The sequence below is a fragment of the Athene cunicularia genome, assembly GCF_003259725.1.
Source record: "Athene cunicularia isolate RWA chromosome 1 unlocalized genomic scaffold, athCun1 chr1_part1, whole genome shotgun sequence".
Classification (NCBI taxonomy): Eukaryota; Metazoa; Chordata; class Aves; order Strigiformes; family Strigidae; genus Athene; species Athene cunicularia.
The window spans coordinates 9877254-9897767 of record NW_020799091.1 but is presented as its reverse complement, the minus strand read 5'-3'; the positions used below and the strand labels follow the sequence as shown (position 1 = coordinate 9897767).

At 37.2% G+C, this 20514-nt stretch overlaps 1 protein-coding gene across 1 annotated transcript in view; it reads left to right on the top strand.

Moving 5' to 3' along the window:
* Positions 1-19782, top strand: part of SLC36A4 (solute carrier family 36 member 4) — a 97794-nt gene extending 78012 nt beyond the window's left edge. The window contains exon 11 of the mRNA XM_026854229.1: positions 14820-19782. Coding sequence (XP_026710030.1) covers positions 14820-15127 — 308 coding nt within the window. The 3' untranslated portion in view covers positions 15128-19782. The remainder of the gene's footprint in view (positions 1-14819) is intronic.
* The last annotated feature ends 732 nt before the right edge of the window (positions 19783-20514 follow it).

Sequence of the window (20514 nt, the reverse complement as noted above, 5' to 3'; positions counted from 1 at the left end):
GTATTTATAACATCCTTCAGGAGGAAGGTTAGAATAAAAATTGTTTTATTTTACTTCATTTAGTAAATTCAGTAACGAGATTGCAAGAAAATCTGGTATTTACTTCCTTTCAACATCATGTGGCCTATCCTGTGGCTCTGGCTTAAAAGAAGGATGGGATAGCCAGTGAATCCCTTCATTAACTTACCTCTTTGCAGACAGGACATTTATGGAGCCAGTAGAGACATGTGGGCTAATTAGTAAGTTGGAAGATGCTGACAATTGTCCTCTTCTGCTGAGGACCTAGCTCAGTAAAGATAAAAACATCTTTGTTAAGGAGTAGCTCAACTTTGGGAAAAAGTAGATACAAAAAAATTCAGCAAAACCAGCTAAGCAGTATTTGCTCAAATAAATTCCTTTAATTGACAATGAAGTCTATCACTTAATAATGAGACTTATGATGTTACTTAATATACTTTTGAAAGTAAAATTCCAACAATTCCAAGTTGTTTTCAGATACAGGCTGTAAGACCTATTAAACATGTTACTAAGGAAGGGAATGAATATGACTGGGGAGCAATGTAATTCTATGAGGAAAGAAAACTGAAAATTATTGTCAAAAACATTGAAAGTGTTTCCCTTCAGGAATCTTTGTAAAAGATATGGAGCAAAATGCTGACAGAAGTTGTTATCAGTCTTTGCAACTTACCTACAGAAGCCATTTTTCCTTTGGAGTATTTCTTTTTAACACAAACAAGGTGAAAAGAGAACCATAACCCAGCTATGGTCTGTGGGATTTAATTTCTCTTCGGGTATGCTGTCCTCACAATATGCTTGTAGAAGAAAATGGTCTAACTAGTACAGTTAACTAAATAGGAAGATGTTTCAAGCAAGAATTTGCACGTTTTAATGTCTTAGCCACAACTGCAGCACATGGAAAGATTTGACTACTGAGCAAGAAGGAAATGACTCAGCTAAACATATCTGGATACATTTTACGTTTACAAATTTTTGACATTTTGTTTTAGTTTTCTGGTGGTAATTATTTTTCCTACCTGTAAGTAGACCATCAAGGATCTCAACTGTGGCTCTAGTAGCAGCAAACTGTGGTCTACTGAATTCCCTGCTATGGACTCTGTGCAGAGAGTTCACTGGAGAATTGACACACACTTGTATGCATTATGTGTGTGTGACACTTTGGGTATCACCCAACCAACAAGAGGCATTTAGGTAAGATTTTATACAAATTTAAGAGTGACAGGACATCAAAGTGCATCAAACAGCACTACTTGGTAGAGAGCAAACTCTGCCTTCCCGGGGAAGGCAAGGGTAGTGCAGTCAGCCTCTCCAATTGACTGCAGTCTTGTGTGAGCTCATTTTAAAATGAGTAAAAACTGTTCTTCTCTATCTGTATTAGGTTAGCATGACAAAGCATTTGAAATTTGACTGGTGAAATACCATATTTAATGTATACCGAGTGAAAAATTTCAGAAATAATTGGAAGTCTCTTGAAATGAGCCCCAGCAGGACATCTGCTGCTAAGGTTGGGTTGCAACTAGCAGGAGATCCTGAATGCAGACTTCTAATTATTTTCAAAATTTATTTTAAAATAATTTCCTAATTTATAGATGGTGAAAAAGGTTTTTCTCTCATGCATAGATAGGTCATTGTTCAGAGAGCTAAATGTGCAGAGCTTTTCTTTCAAGATGCTTGAAATGATAGGCAGATTGCAAGTAGGCCTTTTGAAGATTGCAAAGGATAAAGGTAGTGAAAGCATTCCTTTAAAATATTTGAGAACTTTTTCACTGTGTGTTGAAAACAATTAGCAGTAACGAAAATACTCAGGGCCATCAAAGTGTAACTTCTCTGCCAGTTTGTATTCTGGCATCCTAGTGCGTCTTTTTCTTTTCGATAAAAGTGAAACATTGCTTTGATTTAAATTTTTAAAAAAAAAATTACTTCATAGCTGGAATCAGTCACTCCAGGTATTTTCTTTGCTAGTGCTTCAAATAAGCATAAAAGCTAAAATATCAGTAATGCCTTAGTGTTATTCATGATTAGTGGCTTGATAAGCTGATCCTCACAGGCTTTCAAATGTCTGTCTTGTTTTATAAAGCGTTGGAGAGCAATTGCTCGGTAGTAGCAGCTGCTTCTGTCTTCTGAACTGCTGTCGGTCAAAATTAGCAATTATAAAATTTTAATTTTGTCTTGTTTCCTCTACCCTTACCGTGTATAATGGGCAGCAAAGTTAACTTCAAGTCTTGAGATACAGATGGAATGGTATGAGAATTAAGTCCTCTGTGACTTCCATTATAATGACTGCACCAGCCTGCTGCAGTTAGGACTTTAAAGATTGCTTGCATAATAAAGGTATACAGCCTTAAAATGACAGGGCAGAATTAAGAAAAAGTGTATAACATATTTAAATTAAATACATCCTTGCGGTGTTACATTTTTACATCAGTTTTGCTTTATTTTTTTATGTGATTTTCCTTTCCCTGCCTTACTGAAATACCACAACTCACTCTGAAGAGGAAGGTGCTCATGAATGGCTGTATGATCTGCTCCTGTGGCTATACTTGCTAAATTCATGCCCTAAGCGGAATTGATGGCTAAGCCCTTGTCATGTACTCTTCCTCTTCATTGAAGGACTTTCTTTTTTACACTCTGTTCTCGAGTGCTTTGTCTCATCCAAAAAAAAATCACATATTTTGAGAGTGAGTAAGATACCTTGTGATAACAAAGGGAGGAAAGGGAGGGATAAAATCCGAGCATTCCTTAGTACAAAAAATGTTCTTCATTTCACTTGTAATAGATCCCTCAAGGTCTTTGGGAGAGGATCTCATATACCTCACTGAGATCAAATCTGGAAGAGCAATCCAGTCTTGAATGTGTGCCTAATCTGTTCACATTCAGTGCAATTATGTACTTATTTTTTTCTATGTCTTTTTGCTTTTCATACAATAACTGAAACTAAGTATTCCTTTAATAGTTCACTATAATCAATAGTCTATAATTTATGCAAATTATATAAAACCAGTTCTATAAAATAAAATATTTTAATAATTAAGTATAGTTACCCAAAAAACATAGTGGGTATTCAGTCCATAAGGTACACACTAAACTTTCACTTACACAAATACGGAGTGTTACTGCCTAAGTAATGGGTATTCGCTGGTGGGACTGAGAGCAAAATTGTAATCTGCTGTGTTTTCTGATCATGTTAACATTCCTTCACAGTGGTGTTCATCTGTGCCTGACCTATAAAATATGATTTTTGTGACATGCTGTTTACATTCAAGATTGATCCATCCATCAGTTTTTATTTATCTCAAAAAGCAACAGCCAATACTGATCTATCTTACCATAAGCCCCTTTTGCTTAAATCCACATCAACTATAGTTTTTCATCCTTTTACTTGTCTTGGAAAATCCTCTTAAGTCCATTCTCATACAGTTTGATATTACCATTATCCTGTGAGCATTTTCATAATTACTTTGCCTTGTTTCTTTCATGACCTTTTCTTTAGAGGAAAACTAACGATAGGAAATTCTTCCCCATCTGATCTATAAACAGCAATATAATTTATTCTAATTGACAAAACTTGTAGAAATTTTGTGTTCTTAATAATTCACTTGTTTTCTAAATTGATTCTTACAGGGACAATGGGTAGATCAGTATTCTAATTCCATGGTTATAATTGCATCTGTAAATCAATATTTACAAAGCTCTTAACAAGGAATAAACTGCTCCCTTAGTTTAGGTTGAGAATGAAATTGTGTTTCAGCATCAACATCCATGTTTTGGGAACAAAAACCAGTGAAAGATCTTTCCTATACTTAAAGAAAATTAACTTTGTGGATTAATAAAATACTCTACATTTGAATATTACATTATAAATACAGTGAGATCCAGAGCTAATGATGAAGTCATTGCACCAATTCTTTTGACAGTAAAAAATTAGGGGCTTGATGAATTTCAAACATATGGTAATCCACTTTTTTGTGTTAGTTTATGCTATTGTTAGTAATACAAAGACTGTAGACATCGAATGTACATAATAATTTCTACAAGAATATTTCAGTAAATTTTAATTAATACAAGTGTTTGTATCAGAGTGTATTATATAGTAAAGATTTTTTTTTTTTTTTTGCTTTATTAGTAGATCTAGATAAGATGGCTTATTTTGGGCTTATCAGAAGTAAAATCTTGCCAATGCTGTGACAATAAAATTTATTGTGACTCGTGTTAACAGTCATGCCAAAAGGACATTGAGACGTCTGTTAGCTAGAAGAAAAAGATGAACATATGATTGCTGGCCGTCAAAATAGCTTTATTGCCAAATGAATCACATTTTTTTTTTTCTGTGGGAATACCAGATTAAAAATAATTTAGAAAGACACAAATGTAAACTTAGGTTTTCATCACACAAAATTATGGTAACTTATCATTGTAAAGTAACCATTTCAGATTAATTCAGCAGCAATTATTTATATCTCACAAAGAAGCTGTCAATGAGGCCAGATACAGAATTCAGGCTATTTTTAAAGGGTATCTGGTGCATCCTTCAATCCACTCCCGCTTCTCTGGGCGACATCCTCCAGACCAGTCACAGGCTGCAGCAGCTTCTCTGGGAGGTTTGCACAGATACAAGCAGGCTTTGAGGTAGGCATTGGACATTTCAGTGTCTCACAGTAGCAGAAAACCAGCTCCTCATTAGGGCCTTTGTCCCAGATGGGCAGGATTTCACAAAGAGTGATGCTATCCCTTGGTATCACCATCACATAATTAGTGTTGCAAAAGAAACATGGTGATTTTGAGGGACTGTCTGAACTAACTGGCTTATGTTCTTCAGAGGAATGAGGTTTTCTCATGAAGGCTTTTCTTCTGCAGTACTGAACCACAGTATTTTTTCTTAAGTTCAAGGGAGAATGTTCTCTGAAAGCTGTATGCAGTACAAGCCCGTTCTGAAACAGGTAAACTTAAGCCAACGCCTATGTTCTGTGTTGCCTTTCATGTGTCCTGTCATGTTGACATTGAACTTTGGGGTAATGGAGTAGTTTATATGATGGAAAAGACAATCCTATTGTCTTTAATTGCTTATTGTTTAATTGTGCTTCTACATAAAAACATAATAACTAATTCTAATTAAAGTTTATTTAATGACTTCCATCTGAAAACCTACCTTTTTTAGACACCTTTTTTTAGAGAATGGAAGTGAGATTGCATTTAAACATTAACTCAACAGTAACTGTTGGGGGAAAAAAAAGTTGGGGTTTTTTTAGCTGTGGAAAGTTAGATAATGATTATCTAAAGAGCTATAGGATAGACATCAGCACACATCTCAGACGAGCTATAACTGTAAGCATATTCACTTGACTTGCCAGGTTTATGCATCTTTGGAATGCTACCGGCAGGCACCATTTTTACTTCGGGTAACTGATACTTTTAATTATGTTAGCAGTGGTGGTTGCAATGCCTGCTAGTTAAAAAAATGGCATTATAGTACAGTAATATCTTGTGCTTGATATTTAATATGGCCTTTTATCCTGTGGGAGTCCATACTTTATAAAGTATATTTTCACATAATCATTTCATTGTCCACTTAAAAGCATTGCCCAAGAATTATGGTGAAATTTGGTATAGGAAGAAAACCATCCCTAAAACAGAATGCAGAGCATTTGAAGATAGTCATTAAAAGGTGTCTGATCACGTAACACCAGCTCAGTTCCTTATTTACCATTTATTATGTAGGCATGTGGCCAGTTAAGAGTCTTTGATACTCTGATATTGGAATTCTAGCATAAGCATTAAAGCCCTAACAGCTACTGGAATGATACCAAAGTTTATTATTTTTATATTGTTTTTATCTGTCACTGTCAAAGTGCCTTCCAAAGGAACTCACTACTGTTGTTACCATCTTGCAGATAAGAAGCCAAGGCATTGGAAGGGGAAGTGATATGCTCAAAGCTACTCACAACCCAGTGCAAGTGAAACATGCTGAAAATAGGTTTCCTATGGACAGATTAAAAGCTTTATTTCTAAGGATATGGTGCCTTCCCTTTGCTTATGGAGACAAAAAATTACAGGACCTACAATCCCAAACATTACAACCATGGGAGATTTTGAGAGATTGTCTTGCTCTGGTACTTGTACAGTGTGGAAAATCACTTTCATTGTGGAAAATCACATTCACTGATCATTTCTTTAGACCAGCTGCACTGCTTGTATCCTGATAGACTGTGAAAATGTTAATTTTCCAGTCAGTAGTCCATCAAGATGTTTTGTTCTTCTTTGCTGTCTTTCCTTCTCAGCTAAGTGCTTGTTTGCTGTGCTGCTGTTTCTGAGCAACCTACATCCACTGCAGATCTGCCAAATCACTGGCTTTTATGAGTACTGTTTTTGACAGAAAACTTCTTGACACGAAAACTGCCTGCTGTTTTACGTTGACCATTATAGGGCAGGAAATTAAACTGCTTCATTCTTAAATAAAAAGTTGATTTGAAATGCAACTTTAAGTTTGCTAAAGTTGTGAATGGTATAAAATGTTCATTTTCAGAAAACTCCTTGTTCAGGAGCCATAGTGAGATGTTTATAGCTACATCATTTATATGTTGACAACATGCACAGGTTTTAAAATGTTTTCTTTCCCCTAGAAATGTTGCAATGGTGCTGTGTTTTAAAAACTGCAGAAAATTTGATATCTAATCCCTCTGACAAAACTTCAGTGAATCAGCAATTTGAGGCTCTTAAAAAAAAATAAATTATATAACTTGAATAATCTTCTGAATCAAGAGTAAAATTAAATTTTTGGCAACTTCTTTGCATGATTTAGTTAACAGCATTGTCTTTAGAAAAAGATAATTGAAGGGTAATTTTATAGGTGAAAACTATAAACTGAGTGCTTGGAACATTCAAAGTGGGTTTTAAACCCTTGAGGAAAGCATCAAACCTGAGTCCCCTTACTTCTGTGTAACAGCCTAAAGCATTAGCCTATAATATTTTCCCTCCCATCAAGTTGAAAAGATGATGATGAGCTCTTTCAGAATTATAGCTAAAGGACAGTATATAGCTGTACAGGCTTATGATATACAGTCACATATTTATGTTGGGTATTGGTTTACCTGGATCACAAAAAATTAAGAATGAATGCTAAGCAGGGTGACCCCTTCTCTTGGACATGCAGAGCATGCAGTGGGTGTTTACAGACAGCTGGCAAAGAGTGGCCTGTGCAGTAAGACCCAGCCTGCAGTGAGCACAGCTGACTTGGCTGTGGGAGAGGACGGTGCCTCAGACACACGCTGCTCCTGAATTTCCCCTTGCTGAGCTGTAGGCAGCTATGCATTTGCCAGTCGAGTTTTCCTACATGATGAAGCAAGCTGCTCTCTCCGAATTTCACTTTGTGAGGTGAAATGCCAACAAATTAAGATTAAAAACATCTGCAGATGACTGCATTTTTTGATGGATTTAGACTGCGGGTCATATTTCAGTACTTAATCTGACTAAGCCTGTCAACACAGGGAGCTGAACCTCGACTAGCTACTGCACGTGATTCTCTCTGGGAAGCCAAGGCACTTGGCAGCTTGGTTTTTCTGTATCATCAATCAACACAGCAGGCTTTAACTAACTTATGCCTGTGACACTAGCTGTTGCAAAGCATTATTTTGTAAATGCTTTGGTCATCCCACTGCAGTGCAATTGTTATCTTTTAATGGGCATTATTTTTTTAATTTGCTTTTGATATGTTGCAGTAAATTCACAAGTAAATTTATCAGCATGTCAGTAATAATGCAGTGTGCACCATATGCAATAAGTACCGATCATACCAAAAAAACCTGCATTTTCACAGCCCAAAGATGTGATGGGGGACAGACAGAACAGGATGAGGTAGGCAAGCAGTTTATTAACTGCCACTTTGACATCTGACATCACTCTTGAGTGGTCCCAAGGAGGTGAGTAGGAGGAAGAATTGCCTTATAGCTGCATCACTGATACTCTGTCCCTGTTTGTGTAAATCTATACCTGCTCATGCAGCCTCCTCCTCCATGGGACTGTTGTGACACTGAATTCTGCTTAAAATGGGTGCAGGTCCTGGAAACTGAAGTCTGAACAAATTACACTACCTGAATTTTAGGGTTATACAGAGCTCAGACAACTCAAGGGGAGAGACTTTATTAGTGGAGCATGAGGGAAAGCTGTCCTGGAAGGGGGCTCTCGTACCAGTGGTATGTGCCAATCCTGAACCTTGGCTGTAGCCATTTTAGGTAATCTGGTGAGAGAACTGGACTCTGCTCCCATTAAAATGCTGTTTGGTCTGACATCATTCTTTATGCGTCTTTTTGTATAAGGAACGAAAAGCTTATAAATACAAAACCTTCCGTAAACAGCTTTGAGATCTCTGATGCAAAGTGCTGTTAAAAATGAACTTAACACATCCTTGAGAAACTGATGTGGAGGGCTCTGGGGAAGGGACAGATCTGCCTGTTCCCTTAACATGTTATTAGGGCTCTGCTGTACGTTGGGGCAGTGTCCTTTACCTCTACTAACATAGGACAAACCAACAATACACAGTGAGCTGTAGCGTGAGGACAAATGATGTGAAGTACTTTCTGTCTCTGTATATTGTATGTTGCAGAGAGATAATGATGAGTTTTTCATTCCAAAGGGAATAAAGCCAAACTGTATGATGTGTGTGGTTGTCCTGCGTGCAAGCTGTATCTCTCTTCCTTTCCAGTCTGAAAGTAGAATTTGTCACCTTGTAGTATAACTGCAATTTATCTTCTGCTTTGTTCCTTTTTCTGTTTAGTTTTGGATTTGAGATTGAGCTGATATTTAAAAGCATACTTTTTAAGAAACTGGATTAAGAAAATTATTTTTGGTGAACTGAATCTAAATATTTTTAAAAGAAAATATCTTTTGTATGTATCTTGTAGTCTTTTGATGTCTCAACAGCTAAAGCAAACAATACATCAAACCCTATGTTAATTAGCATTTCTAGTCAGAATTTTCTATTTCACAGTTATGTGATACCAGGATCTTTATCTAAAATCCTTTTTTTTTTTTTTTTTTTTAAACTGTATCCTTCGATACGTAGATTTCTTTCTACCTATGTGCAAAGCTCTGTAAACTATTCACAAATGATCTTGAGTGATTATTTGCCTTAGTTTATTTTAAGATTAGTAACAGGTTTCCACTTGGTCTCATATTCCTTTGTATATATGTATCAAACCAGTTTAGTTTCCACTGTGGAACTCTCAGGGAAGGCATTAGTTTTTGTAACTTATTTAAATGACCAGCTTTTTATTGAAATACTAAATTTCATTAAAATTTTGTCATTTATTTTTAAAATGTGAATTGCTTTAATTCTGTGTAGTATGTTACTGTTTTATAAAAGAGGGATAAATTATTTGTTGTGGTTCCCTAAAGCCTGCAGTACCCTCTCCCTGGCAGTGTTCAAGGCCAGGTTGGACGGGGCTTTGGGCAACCTGGGCTAGTGGAAGGTGTCCCTGCCCATGGCAGGGGGGTTGGAACTGGATGATCTATAAGGTACCTTCCAACCCAAAACATTCTATGATTCTGTGATTCTGTGTATGTTCAGCTGATGTCCGAGGGGTGGCATGTACTGTTTTGCCTGCCTGCAAGCCAAGGTGGAAATAGGAATCATACAGAGCATGGAGATACATTTGCATAGAAAACACAACACGGATCCCCTGGTCAAATGACTACTTGAGAAGACATAGATGTCCTGACTTTGTAGTTGTCCAGCCTGCACATGTAAAATCCTTGCAGCCCAACCTCCTAAGCCGTCTGGGGTAGTCTGTAGTAGAGAAAAGTTTTCTATTCTATTAGGAGGTAAAGGAAAAAAAACTTGGGCAATGTGGAAGGGACTGTTGCAGAAAAGGAGTGAGTTTGAAGAAAATATGCAGGTGCTGCGTTAGGGAAGAGGATCCAGGAAAGAGTGCAGTAGGGTGAAGGGAAGAAGAGGATGCCAGTTTGACTGACTGAGCACTACTCCGGTAAGGAAAGATGGATAGAGAACACAGCCTGGGATATTAGAATAGGAAGGAAGATTCAGGCTGGTATTTTGAAGTGCCATTTTGCCTACAGGGAGAATTCTTTGGCAAACATTTCATTCTAGGTATTTTTTCTTCCTGGAAGGGTCTCTTTCTTTGCTGTATCATAAGCATCTGTTAAAAATACAGTTTTGTTTTGTGCTTTTGGAAAGCCATATGTATGTCAGACACCCATCTTTAATACATCAATGCTCCAATCTTCTGGTTTGATCATGGAAAAGTGGTACATATAGAGAGTAAGTTTGGAGTGTGCTGACTTCCAGCACCATCACTGCCTTTGAAGAAAACTGGTTATATATCGCTTGAGACAATTATTTTGCTCTTCAACTGCATGAAGTTACCACGCTGTAGTAATATCCAACATTTCTCATACTTAAGAAGCCCTCAGTCTTTTTGACCATTCATATTTATAAAATCTGCTATTAGGACAATTTGTTTGGGCCATGCTACTAATCTGGTAAGATATATATTACTTCTTTTCTTCAGATGCACATGTTTAAATATTGCTAACCTGTTTTTTTTGTCAGAATTATGTTTGAATACTTAGATAAAATCTAAAATCTGGTACTATCTGAAAGTAATTTCTTTTAATGATTTGAGTAAATAAATATTAAACAGCTTTATTATCAGTAGTATTACCCTTTTAAATGTCAAAATGGCTTTCTGGCTTCCTATAAATGCTTACAAATAAATTAAATCCTACTAGAAACATGGAAAAAAGGCTTTTAAGTGAGCTGTATCATTAAAGTCTCCTGATGAAGTCATAATATGTTTTGCTTTTGATCTCTGTATGGACAGGACCAAAATTATAACTCAATCTTTACTCAGATCCATAGAGCCTAATTATGGCAGTACCCATCTTGCTCCAAGATTTAGCATGGCATATGCATTACTTTTTGATAGAAATAAAGTAGCTTGATATTTTATTACTAGGGGAAGTATTGGAGTATGGTAATTGCATATTTGACTTCATCTGCAGTTATAATGCACTTAGGTTGGATAGTAGTAAAGATGGCAAAACTTTTTTTTTTCCCCCAGCAGTCACTGAAATTATCTCAGCAAGCAAGTCTAGCTAGTAATGTTCTGATTCTGTAACAAGGAGAGAAAGTTGTAAAAGAAGAAGCACTGTAAAATAAACAGAATAAAATTAAGGCTATCTTTCCACTGGGGTAGCGTGTCCCTTAAGAAAACAGAAGCATCCAACTATATTATTCCTCCCTCCAAAAAGCCCCAACTGACACAAATGGGTGACTACATAGCTGAGAGAGGCTGGAAACCATTATTATTAGTTTTTGAGATTAGACTGCAGAGTTTAAGGTATATGCAACATGATGCTGTATCTTATCTCTGTAGGTTGCTTTGCTCATGTAGCCCTTGCTCTCTTATTTGAGCCTGAAGACAATTTAACTGTTGCCCAAAGAATAAGTGTCATATTAATACTGTAGGACTTATTTCTTCAGTTGAGATTCCCAGAGCTTTCAAACCGGAAAGTTTCATGACTGTTGATAAAGGTAAAGAATTTCTTCTTGATGTATTTTTAAAACATATGCGTGGCTGGGAAAATCAGTCTCCCTACCTGTAGGAATGTCCTTTGTTTAATTTTGGAAACTGGACACCTTTCTTAACTTTTGAGGACATTCTTTTATAGGCAATAAGCATGAGTTGTATTTCCCTTGGATTTTTAGAGAATAAATAAGACACTGATTAAAACCTTGAAATATGTTTCCAAACTTCCTCCCACAGCAATATCCATATTCATGCAAATTTGTATGAGCCAGACAAACATTTGATGTGATCCAAACCAACACACAGCATTTTGCTTTTCTGTAACCTGAAGCAATTATAAACTGTAATTTTGTATTTTCTAATGAAAAAAAAAAAAGGAAAAATATTCCCATTGTTTGTAATAAAGCAGAATATTTCAAAACTATGACCTATAAATTAATGAGTGCCTTCTAAATTCTGGACAGATGTAGAATTGAAAGAGGTCTGTCATAGTAGTTGAAAATCTATATTTAAAAAATACACCCACACCACCTATTAAATTGGCAAGATAATAAATGTGCAGCCCTCTCTTTTACTTCATACGACACATTCCACCTATTAATTAGCTGAGAGTTTTACCTGTCACTGCAAATATACCTCAGCTGCACTTTTCAATTACTTATGGACTGTGCATTGCTGTGCAAGTACCAAGCATGTTTGCCAGTCAGTCTGGTCTGAACGCCCATCCTGCATTGTTTGGGCATTCATGGTGCCTACTTTTATGGTTTGAATGGAGTTATGGCTGTGAAGGTTACAGAGGTGGGTACTTTGTGACTTTTATTAACTTTGGCATGACTCCTGTCTCATTTCATTCAGCTTTGTCCTAGATAATGCATAAACATGTGACATATCCGGTCTTTAAATGTAATATTCATGCAATGGAAGAAACGGTTTGTTTGGCATTGAGTAGGTCCATCGTAACGCTGGGATAAAAAACTTGTCTTACCTAATTTTGAGTGTCAAGGTGTTCCTAAGGTTTCTTGAAGGACGCCTGTGTCTGCCCAAGCCTTCTGTGGTCTTGTGGTGCCTCACATATCTCTAGAAACACAAAGTGTTAATAAATGATAGTCATGACAAGCAAGAACAAGTTAATTGATTTTTCACGGCAGATCTGTTTCATGATATGCTTCTTTCAGATAGGATGGGCTGGAGAGTCCTTTATTCGTCTGTGGGCTTATACCTTCAGTCTTACCTCCTTTTTATGTGAGATCTCTGTAGTTATGGGTTTTATTAAAATGTGTAGCAAACCTGGTAGCAGCAGATAGCTACTGTGTTCTGCAAGTGAATTTTGAGTGTGTTTGCCAATGCAGTTTTCCCCAAGTTAGATATTCTCAATGGAGAGCGTCAACCCTAACATCATTTGAGTATGTTGCCTTTCAGAATTAGAAGTTGTCAAAATTCAGGGCATCTGGTAACGTTTAGTCCACAGCAAAGATGCTCTGCAAATAGAAAGCTCATCTTGAGAAATTATAAAGCTGATACGCACCTTCTGGTTTTAATCCTCATGTGTTATGTGAGGATTTCCTTCCTCCTTGTTCTATTTGTTTATTGACATAAACATTGTCTGCATAATATTTGATTGGTTGGGGAGTCACTGTAAAGCCAAACATGCTTTTACTATGGTTTAAGAGTTAAGAAGGGAGGTATGGAAGAACTGAAACACACTATGTGGTATTTTTGATTTGCTGGTGGCTTTTACACCAGTTTTCACCATTCCCTTCCTGCTTGCTTCCATGTCTTGATGAGAGGCAATAGGAAATGGCAAGCAGGCAGATGCTCTGGATGTTTATGCTAATGTCTGACAGCTAGAAGATGGTGTATTCATAGAAGGGGAAAAAAGACAAGTATTTCCACCACATACAGGGGATCGTATAGAGGTCTGTGCTCAGCTACCTTTTGAAAGCTGTTTTCTAATACAGGACTGAAAACATTACATAACAACTGGTGTATCTGAGTTAATACTAGAGTACCTTGCCTAGGCTTGTCAGCTGAAGGTGTTATAACCAGAAGTGGTTCTGGTCCAACATGATGGATTCTGTTTCTATGAATGGTTTAGTTTCAGAAGGTGAGATGGGCCATACTGTGTGTTAAAGGATTTCACCAGACAGCGGGTACCTCTAGGCTTGCTTTATTAACAACTCAGAGTTGGGCCATCACCTCAGGGAGTGGCCACAGCTAACAAAAAAGTGCCATCTCTATATCCGATTCTACATAACATACAATACAGAGTTTTCGGTGATTTTACAGGAACTTTCAGCTCTCAGTTCATCATCAGTTTCAAAAGTTCATTATACTGCACAATTTCACCTAGTTCTCATCATTCCATTCCAATTCTTCTCCTGACACCACTGCTCACTGATGCAGTCTTCGGTCATCATGGTTACTTATCTTCTGAACGATCTTAAACTGTCAGTATTGTTCCTGGAGCACTTGTGCTCTATTAATTAAACCTATAAAACAATATCTATTTATTAATTATTCATTCTATTAATAATATCCTAAGAGGAAAGAGTTTTCTATAGCTTGTTCCTTTTACACTGTGCTAAGAGGCTTAGTGGGGCTTGTGTTCAGACTTGTCTCTTGGCAGAGCCAAGTTCTTGTTTAGTTGACTGGGCAATTATTATAGTAACATTTTATGAATTGAATGCAATGGTATAGACATTTTTCAAGAGGCAAGTTTGTAGGTAAAAGTGACTTAAATGATTGTGAGACTGCCAATTGGCCAGCAAGTTTGGTTCGTTCTGAATTATTTTCTGTCACTTTTAGATTATTAGTGATATATAGTAATTAACAGTAATACATTTTTGCCCACTGTCTCCTGGGCAGCATGCAACAGCCACTTTCCCTGCTCTTCCTGAGCTTTGTTCTTTCATTTTAAAAACCCAATAACCAACAAGTAAAACATCTCCATACAACTTCATATTTCTCCATTATTTGCAGGTCACATTTATTTACTCTGTAAGTACAAGAACACTTTAACTTGAAGCTCTACCATCTCCTGCAGAAATTCAGAATTGAAACTGAGTATCCCCCATGAGCATGAAGATGTATCTTACGGGTACATGTATCAATCTGTGTAGCGCACACCACCTATAGCTGGAAAAATATTGTATGACAGAACTGTGTAAAAAGCCTAAATCACTAGATTATGTGTTTGTCATGGTTGTTTTTTTTCATGAGGATGTTGAATCTGAAGGCACTGTTGCTCTTCTTTTGTTTTAGGTGCTGTGGCAATTTTGATCCCTCGCCTGGACCTGGTGATTTCTTTTGTAGGAGCTGTCAGCAGCAGCACTCTGGCACTGATTCTGCCACCTCTGGTTGAAATCCTCACTTTCTACAAGGAAAACATAAGTTTATGGACAGTATTTAAAGATGTTTTCATAGCTGTCATTGGAGTTGTTGGATTTTTAACAGGAACATATGTGACAGTTGAAGAAATCATTTATCCTGCATCCACAGTTCTAGCTAACGTAACGGAGAGCATCTCTGCAGATTTAAATGCTACAAACTTAGGGGTTGGTTTAAAGTAACAACCAGGCACTGTGAACTGTTTTATTCCTTAACAAGAAATAATCCTAGATGGATGGCAGACCTACGTGTGGGACAAATTCTGATGGATTTTAAATGAATTCTTGACAGATAGCATGTGGCCCTTTCAGTTCTTGCCTTCATTACTTGCCATCTTCTACCTGAATTAACTCCTCTGCTCTCAACCTCTGCTCATCTGCTGAAAAACTGAACTGATGTCAGGATTTAAACTACATACATAAAAACAGGAAGGAAATATGATTTTAAGTTATTTGTGAGACAAAAAGAATAATTTTTATAAGGAAGTCAAGATGCCTTCCTTCTCAGAAAAGGTGGAAGTCAGTCCATACCTCATACCCAGTCAGCAAGTCTAGGCACTGCTCTTTTCACTGCAGCTCTGTTGTGAGGGTTGCAGTGGGAGCCCAGTGATGCATAGACCTTCTTTTTGGCTGTCTCTGAGGTGGTGAATTGCACCTCAGTGAAGCAGAGACACTTTAGTTTTAAAAAAGAGCAGCTGAACTTTTCATTTCCATTCTAGGGACTTTAGAGAAGCCATAGAGAAGCTTTTGGATAGTTGTAGTTGCCTGGCTCTGGATCCTGGGAGTCGGTATGTCTGGAATCAGAATGCACTGTGCAGAATGACTCTGACTCTTGTTCAGTCATTTCACATTGGCTTCAAGGGGAGTTCAAGCAGCTGGAAGGACCAAGCCCTTTCCGTTTAGTATAGCAGACCACTGCTGGTGGTGGGTTAAATGACAGTAAGCATAAAGGCATTTTTGTCATATTCACCATCTTAACATTTAAGCTGAAGAATGTACAAGGCTGTAAGGTAAGGTTTAGAAGTAAAGGCTGCATCTTTTATTATACCAGAAGGTATCTAGGTAGGAGCATTCTTGTCATTTTACATGATCTGTTACTATATGTTCCTGTACCATGAGCTGTTCAGCCTGGTCAGACTCCTTCTCCAGGGAGAGGGCAACTGTGATGCTCAGCAGAGCCGTGGAGGTCTGACTGTCCAGAGCAGCTTAAAGATTCATGATGTTAATTTCTGTATGAGGAAGTAAAGGGTGAGACACTGCTTTCTAGAATGGAGCTTGTGCCATACTTTCACAGTGTAAGTGTATAAGCTGTGAGTGATTTGTGAAAGAATTTGTGATTCCACAAGACTGTGAGCTGAGGGGGGCACCAAGGATGTCTGTTTTGAAACACTTTCTTCCTCAAGGACACCACATGCCTGCAGGTTGTCTGAAGAAGTGACTCAGGACTTGCTTTCAACTGCTGGTACTTTGTAGAGAGGTACAGTTTATGTAAGACGTAGGGTATACATGTGAAAATACATTTTTTTTAAGAAAGTAATTATATATCCGTTTTGGATTTTGAATGAAAAGTTACAAGATGTTATTTATCAGATCAATATTACTTCCATGATGCAAAAACATTCCACACCACAAATGATAAGCAGTTTATTATTGTACAATGTCCGTACAAATGTACGGAATACTGTATTTTTTTTACTTATTTCTAGAAGTCTGTAGACTGCCTATCTGTATTGCTGGATGTTGGAACATATAATAATTATTTTTGCATTCTTATGTTCTGCCTTAAATAGGATCTAACATACCCTTTACTCATTGTTGCTTCTGTTGTCTGTTTTGGAAGAAAAAAAGAACAAGTTGGTAATTGGGTAGAAATTAGTTTTGTTCAGCAAGCCTGTGGGCTGAGCCCCTAGCCGGAATCCTGATTTTCAGGGTTCTTATTTGACTTTCTGGCTCACACTACATCGATGACTTGCACTCCAAATGCTAAAGCTCTATTTTTGGTCTTGTTTTCTAAAAGCACTCTATATTTTGTACAAAAACAGAACTGTATTTATCATATTAATTTTTGTTATGAAGAAACTCCTTTTTCTAAGAAATATTTTTAATTATAACATTCCCCCCAGAAATACGATATGCCAAAACCTCTCTACCGTATTCATATAAATTAAGATAGAAATAGATGTAATATTTTTCTTGCCTTCAGCGTATTCCTCAGAAATCTACCATTTGGTAATCTACCATTTGGCATTACAGTGCTAGAGTAGCATACTGCTAGATATATCTATATTTATATTTTCTCTCCAGAACATTTCCCTAGTCATCTACCATGTGGTGGCTGTATTTGAGCACTTTCTTCTCCATGTTGATGAGGGCATTTCTAACAGGGATTCATTACAGCATGTAGTTCAAATTGAATGTTCTTTGGTCAAGCAATAGTTCTGAGTAATGCTGTTATTTTAATTTTAGCATGAACAAAGTTAAATACTTGGTATGCCCTTTAAATGGATGAGTTTCTGCAGGTATAATACTATAGAGTTAATCTTTCGTGTGAAAGTGCAACAGGGGAGCAAACACAGTTAGTTAGCAGAGAGGCAAACTTCAGCTTTTCATCTTAAAGCTTTTTTAGTCTGTAAGCTGTTCTAAAAGACATTGGATCTAAGTGTTTCCATCTGTTCATAATGAATCTGTTGTTTACCTAAACCATACACTGCACACTGATAGAATATATTTCTGTGCAGCATATTTTACTTGACATTAAATACTTCTACATGGAACATATTTAGTAGGACTGATAAGATTTAATGAAAGTTATTTTTCCTGTTAGTTTTGCACCTTTCTACCTGTCACAGTCCACTCAGTGGACTCATGACGGTTCATTTACTATGATCTCGAAGGTGCAAAATTAAGGCAACCAACACCAAAGGGGAGCATCAATCAAACAGTGCAACTTTATTGTGTTGCCCGTGAAGTGGCACGTGATAGTAAGAGATGGGTGAAAGAAAGGGGGAAAGGTAAGTTTAGAGAGAAGAGAAGGAGAGGTTATAGCTACCACTGCTGGTCTCAAGACATCCTAATGGTCCTGGGCCCAGCTAATGCTCCGTTATCGATCATCGTGATCGCTGGTAGGGAAGCTTCAAATTTTCAGTGTCCAGAAGTCATCTTTTATGCTTAGTGACACACTTTGCTCTTCCTCTGCCTCAGGGATCTCTGCCCTTCTCGAGCGAGGCTACCGCGCATGCACTAGGGCATGGTTGGTCTTAGAGGTGGGTAGTCTTCAACCAGGAGGTGTGTTTTGGTATTATAATGAAGCAGAGTTCATCTAAAGTTCATGACATTATGGCAACGGTTGCAATGCATCTTTTTTGGCAGTAGTTATGTGGTCATCTCTGTCAGCTCCAGTTAGGCTCAGGTACCGAGCAATAGCACAACACTCTGTACCGCATGGCTCGGGTATGAAGAATAGCACTGCACTCTTTGTACCACATGGTCCAGTATTCCGAAGAATAGCACAGCACTTGTTGCTTGTTGTAGCACACAGTTCTGTATTCAAGAGCCCTTGCACTGCATTCCACTCTTGGGATTGGCAGCTGTGTTCTAAAGAGGTTGTTGTCGGGTACCTTATGGTCTGTGTCCCTGATGACAGTGTTGAGACAATGCTGATCTTCTGACCAACTCTTACACCACCCATGTGTGTTTGGAGAATAAAGGACTATCAAGTCCATTCATATCATCTGTTCTACATTGATTGTATCCAAGTGAGCAGTTCTGAGAAGATGCTTCTGCCAGGTTGCAGAAAGACTTGAGCACTTCAGAGTTTGGTGGTGATTTTTGGCTGGTACAAGTGAATACTGACATGATACTATCAGTGAAGATTTGCACGCTGGGTACCTAGAACCTAAATAGGCAGCCTTGCTGTTCAGGTGAATATAGCATCTCTTTCTGAAAGTTGGGCGACTTGTTTAGAAACTTGATAGGTTTGAGGAATGTAAGCTTAGCTATCAAACTTTGCATCATCTGGCCCAAATAAAAACCCTTAGACATCTTACTGCTGTGTCTGACCGGGGAGCAGCCTGTTGAGGAGCAGATTTTTGGACTGATGTATTGCCACTGACTGATCAGATATGAAGTAGTGTGTTTATGCAATGGGACAGTGTTGCCATGTCTGACAATAGTGTATCTTTTGAATCTTTAAAATGTTTATTAATATATTTTGCACAATGTCAATTTTCTCCTACAGTGTAGGATTTTTGTTATTTTAACACTCATACAGTACATTTGAGCAGCCTGCTCTTTCAAATAGAAGGAGTCAGGAATCAGAGTATCTTGCTTTGCATAAGATCAAAATGTCATGTAGTAAAAACATGTCTGAGTAATAAGAGTGTTCCTGCAAAATATTGCCAAAGATATAAAAAATGGGAAATTCTGACAGAAACCTCTAATAAGTGTTCATTCAGCTTTTAAAGTACTGTAATATAAATTGCAAGTGAGGATGCAGGTAGTGAAACTGAGAGATATAATAGGTATGGTTTACATTAATATATATTTAAGATGGAAATGTACTTTAGCACAAGCTAAATTAAAACTGAAAAATCTATGTGATTGACTTACGTTCCTGCCAAGGAACAGAAAGCTTATTGTATTTATATACTGTACACTTATATTTTACAATATAATATTGTTAACAGTTTTAGTGTAATTTAATCGTTAGCTTCACTATATGTAACTGGATCATTTTCTTGTAATTGTTCATCCTCAAATATTGGGCAAGTAAGAGGATGGGTTTGCCTAATGTTCTGTAACTTAAATCTTCTGTATCAATAAAAATTACAATAATATTACCCTGCTAACTCACTGTCACCACTGTGAATATTGAATGCCTGTCACCACTACTACATCACTAGAAGAAATAGCTGTCTTAATGCAGAATTTACCTTTAAAGATATCCAAGGAATGGCAAGTGACTTGAGACTGTCAGACAAGTTCAAGGGCTGCCTTTTCATTAATAATAAATTTCATTTCAAAGTCATATATGCACTCCTGAAAAATCCCACCTTTGCTCCAAGGTTTTTCACAAGGGCATAATTAAAGTTAGCCATCTGAATCTTTTTAGAGGTGCTTTAGTAAATGATTTAAATTCTAAATGTACAAAGGAAGGCAGGAGTTCCCACTGAAATTCCAGTTCCCATTTTGAAAACTGAAAGGCAAAAGCCAGACTTTTTAAAATTGGACAAGCCCTTACATACTTGGTACGGACTTGGCCTTAATTTTACGTATGGAGTGTTGAATAATAGGTATGGAAGAAATTGATATGAAAGTTCTGTTTGAAATTACTAGTTGGAAGCAAAAGTGGCAGCATAGGCTTTCATGTTCTCACCAATTATTGGATATGATTTGTAGATCTAATTTTGCAAAAGTACTTGTATTCCCCACTTTAATACAAGGCCCTTTGAAGATGTCCTCAGTGAGGCATCCAGAAACACCCAACCCATTACAGAGTTGCCTGTATAAATACAATTTAGACAGAAATAGTATACTGAGAGTGATCCACCAAAAAAACCTGGTTTGTAAAT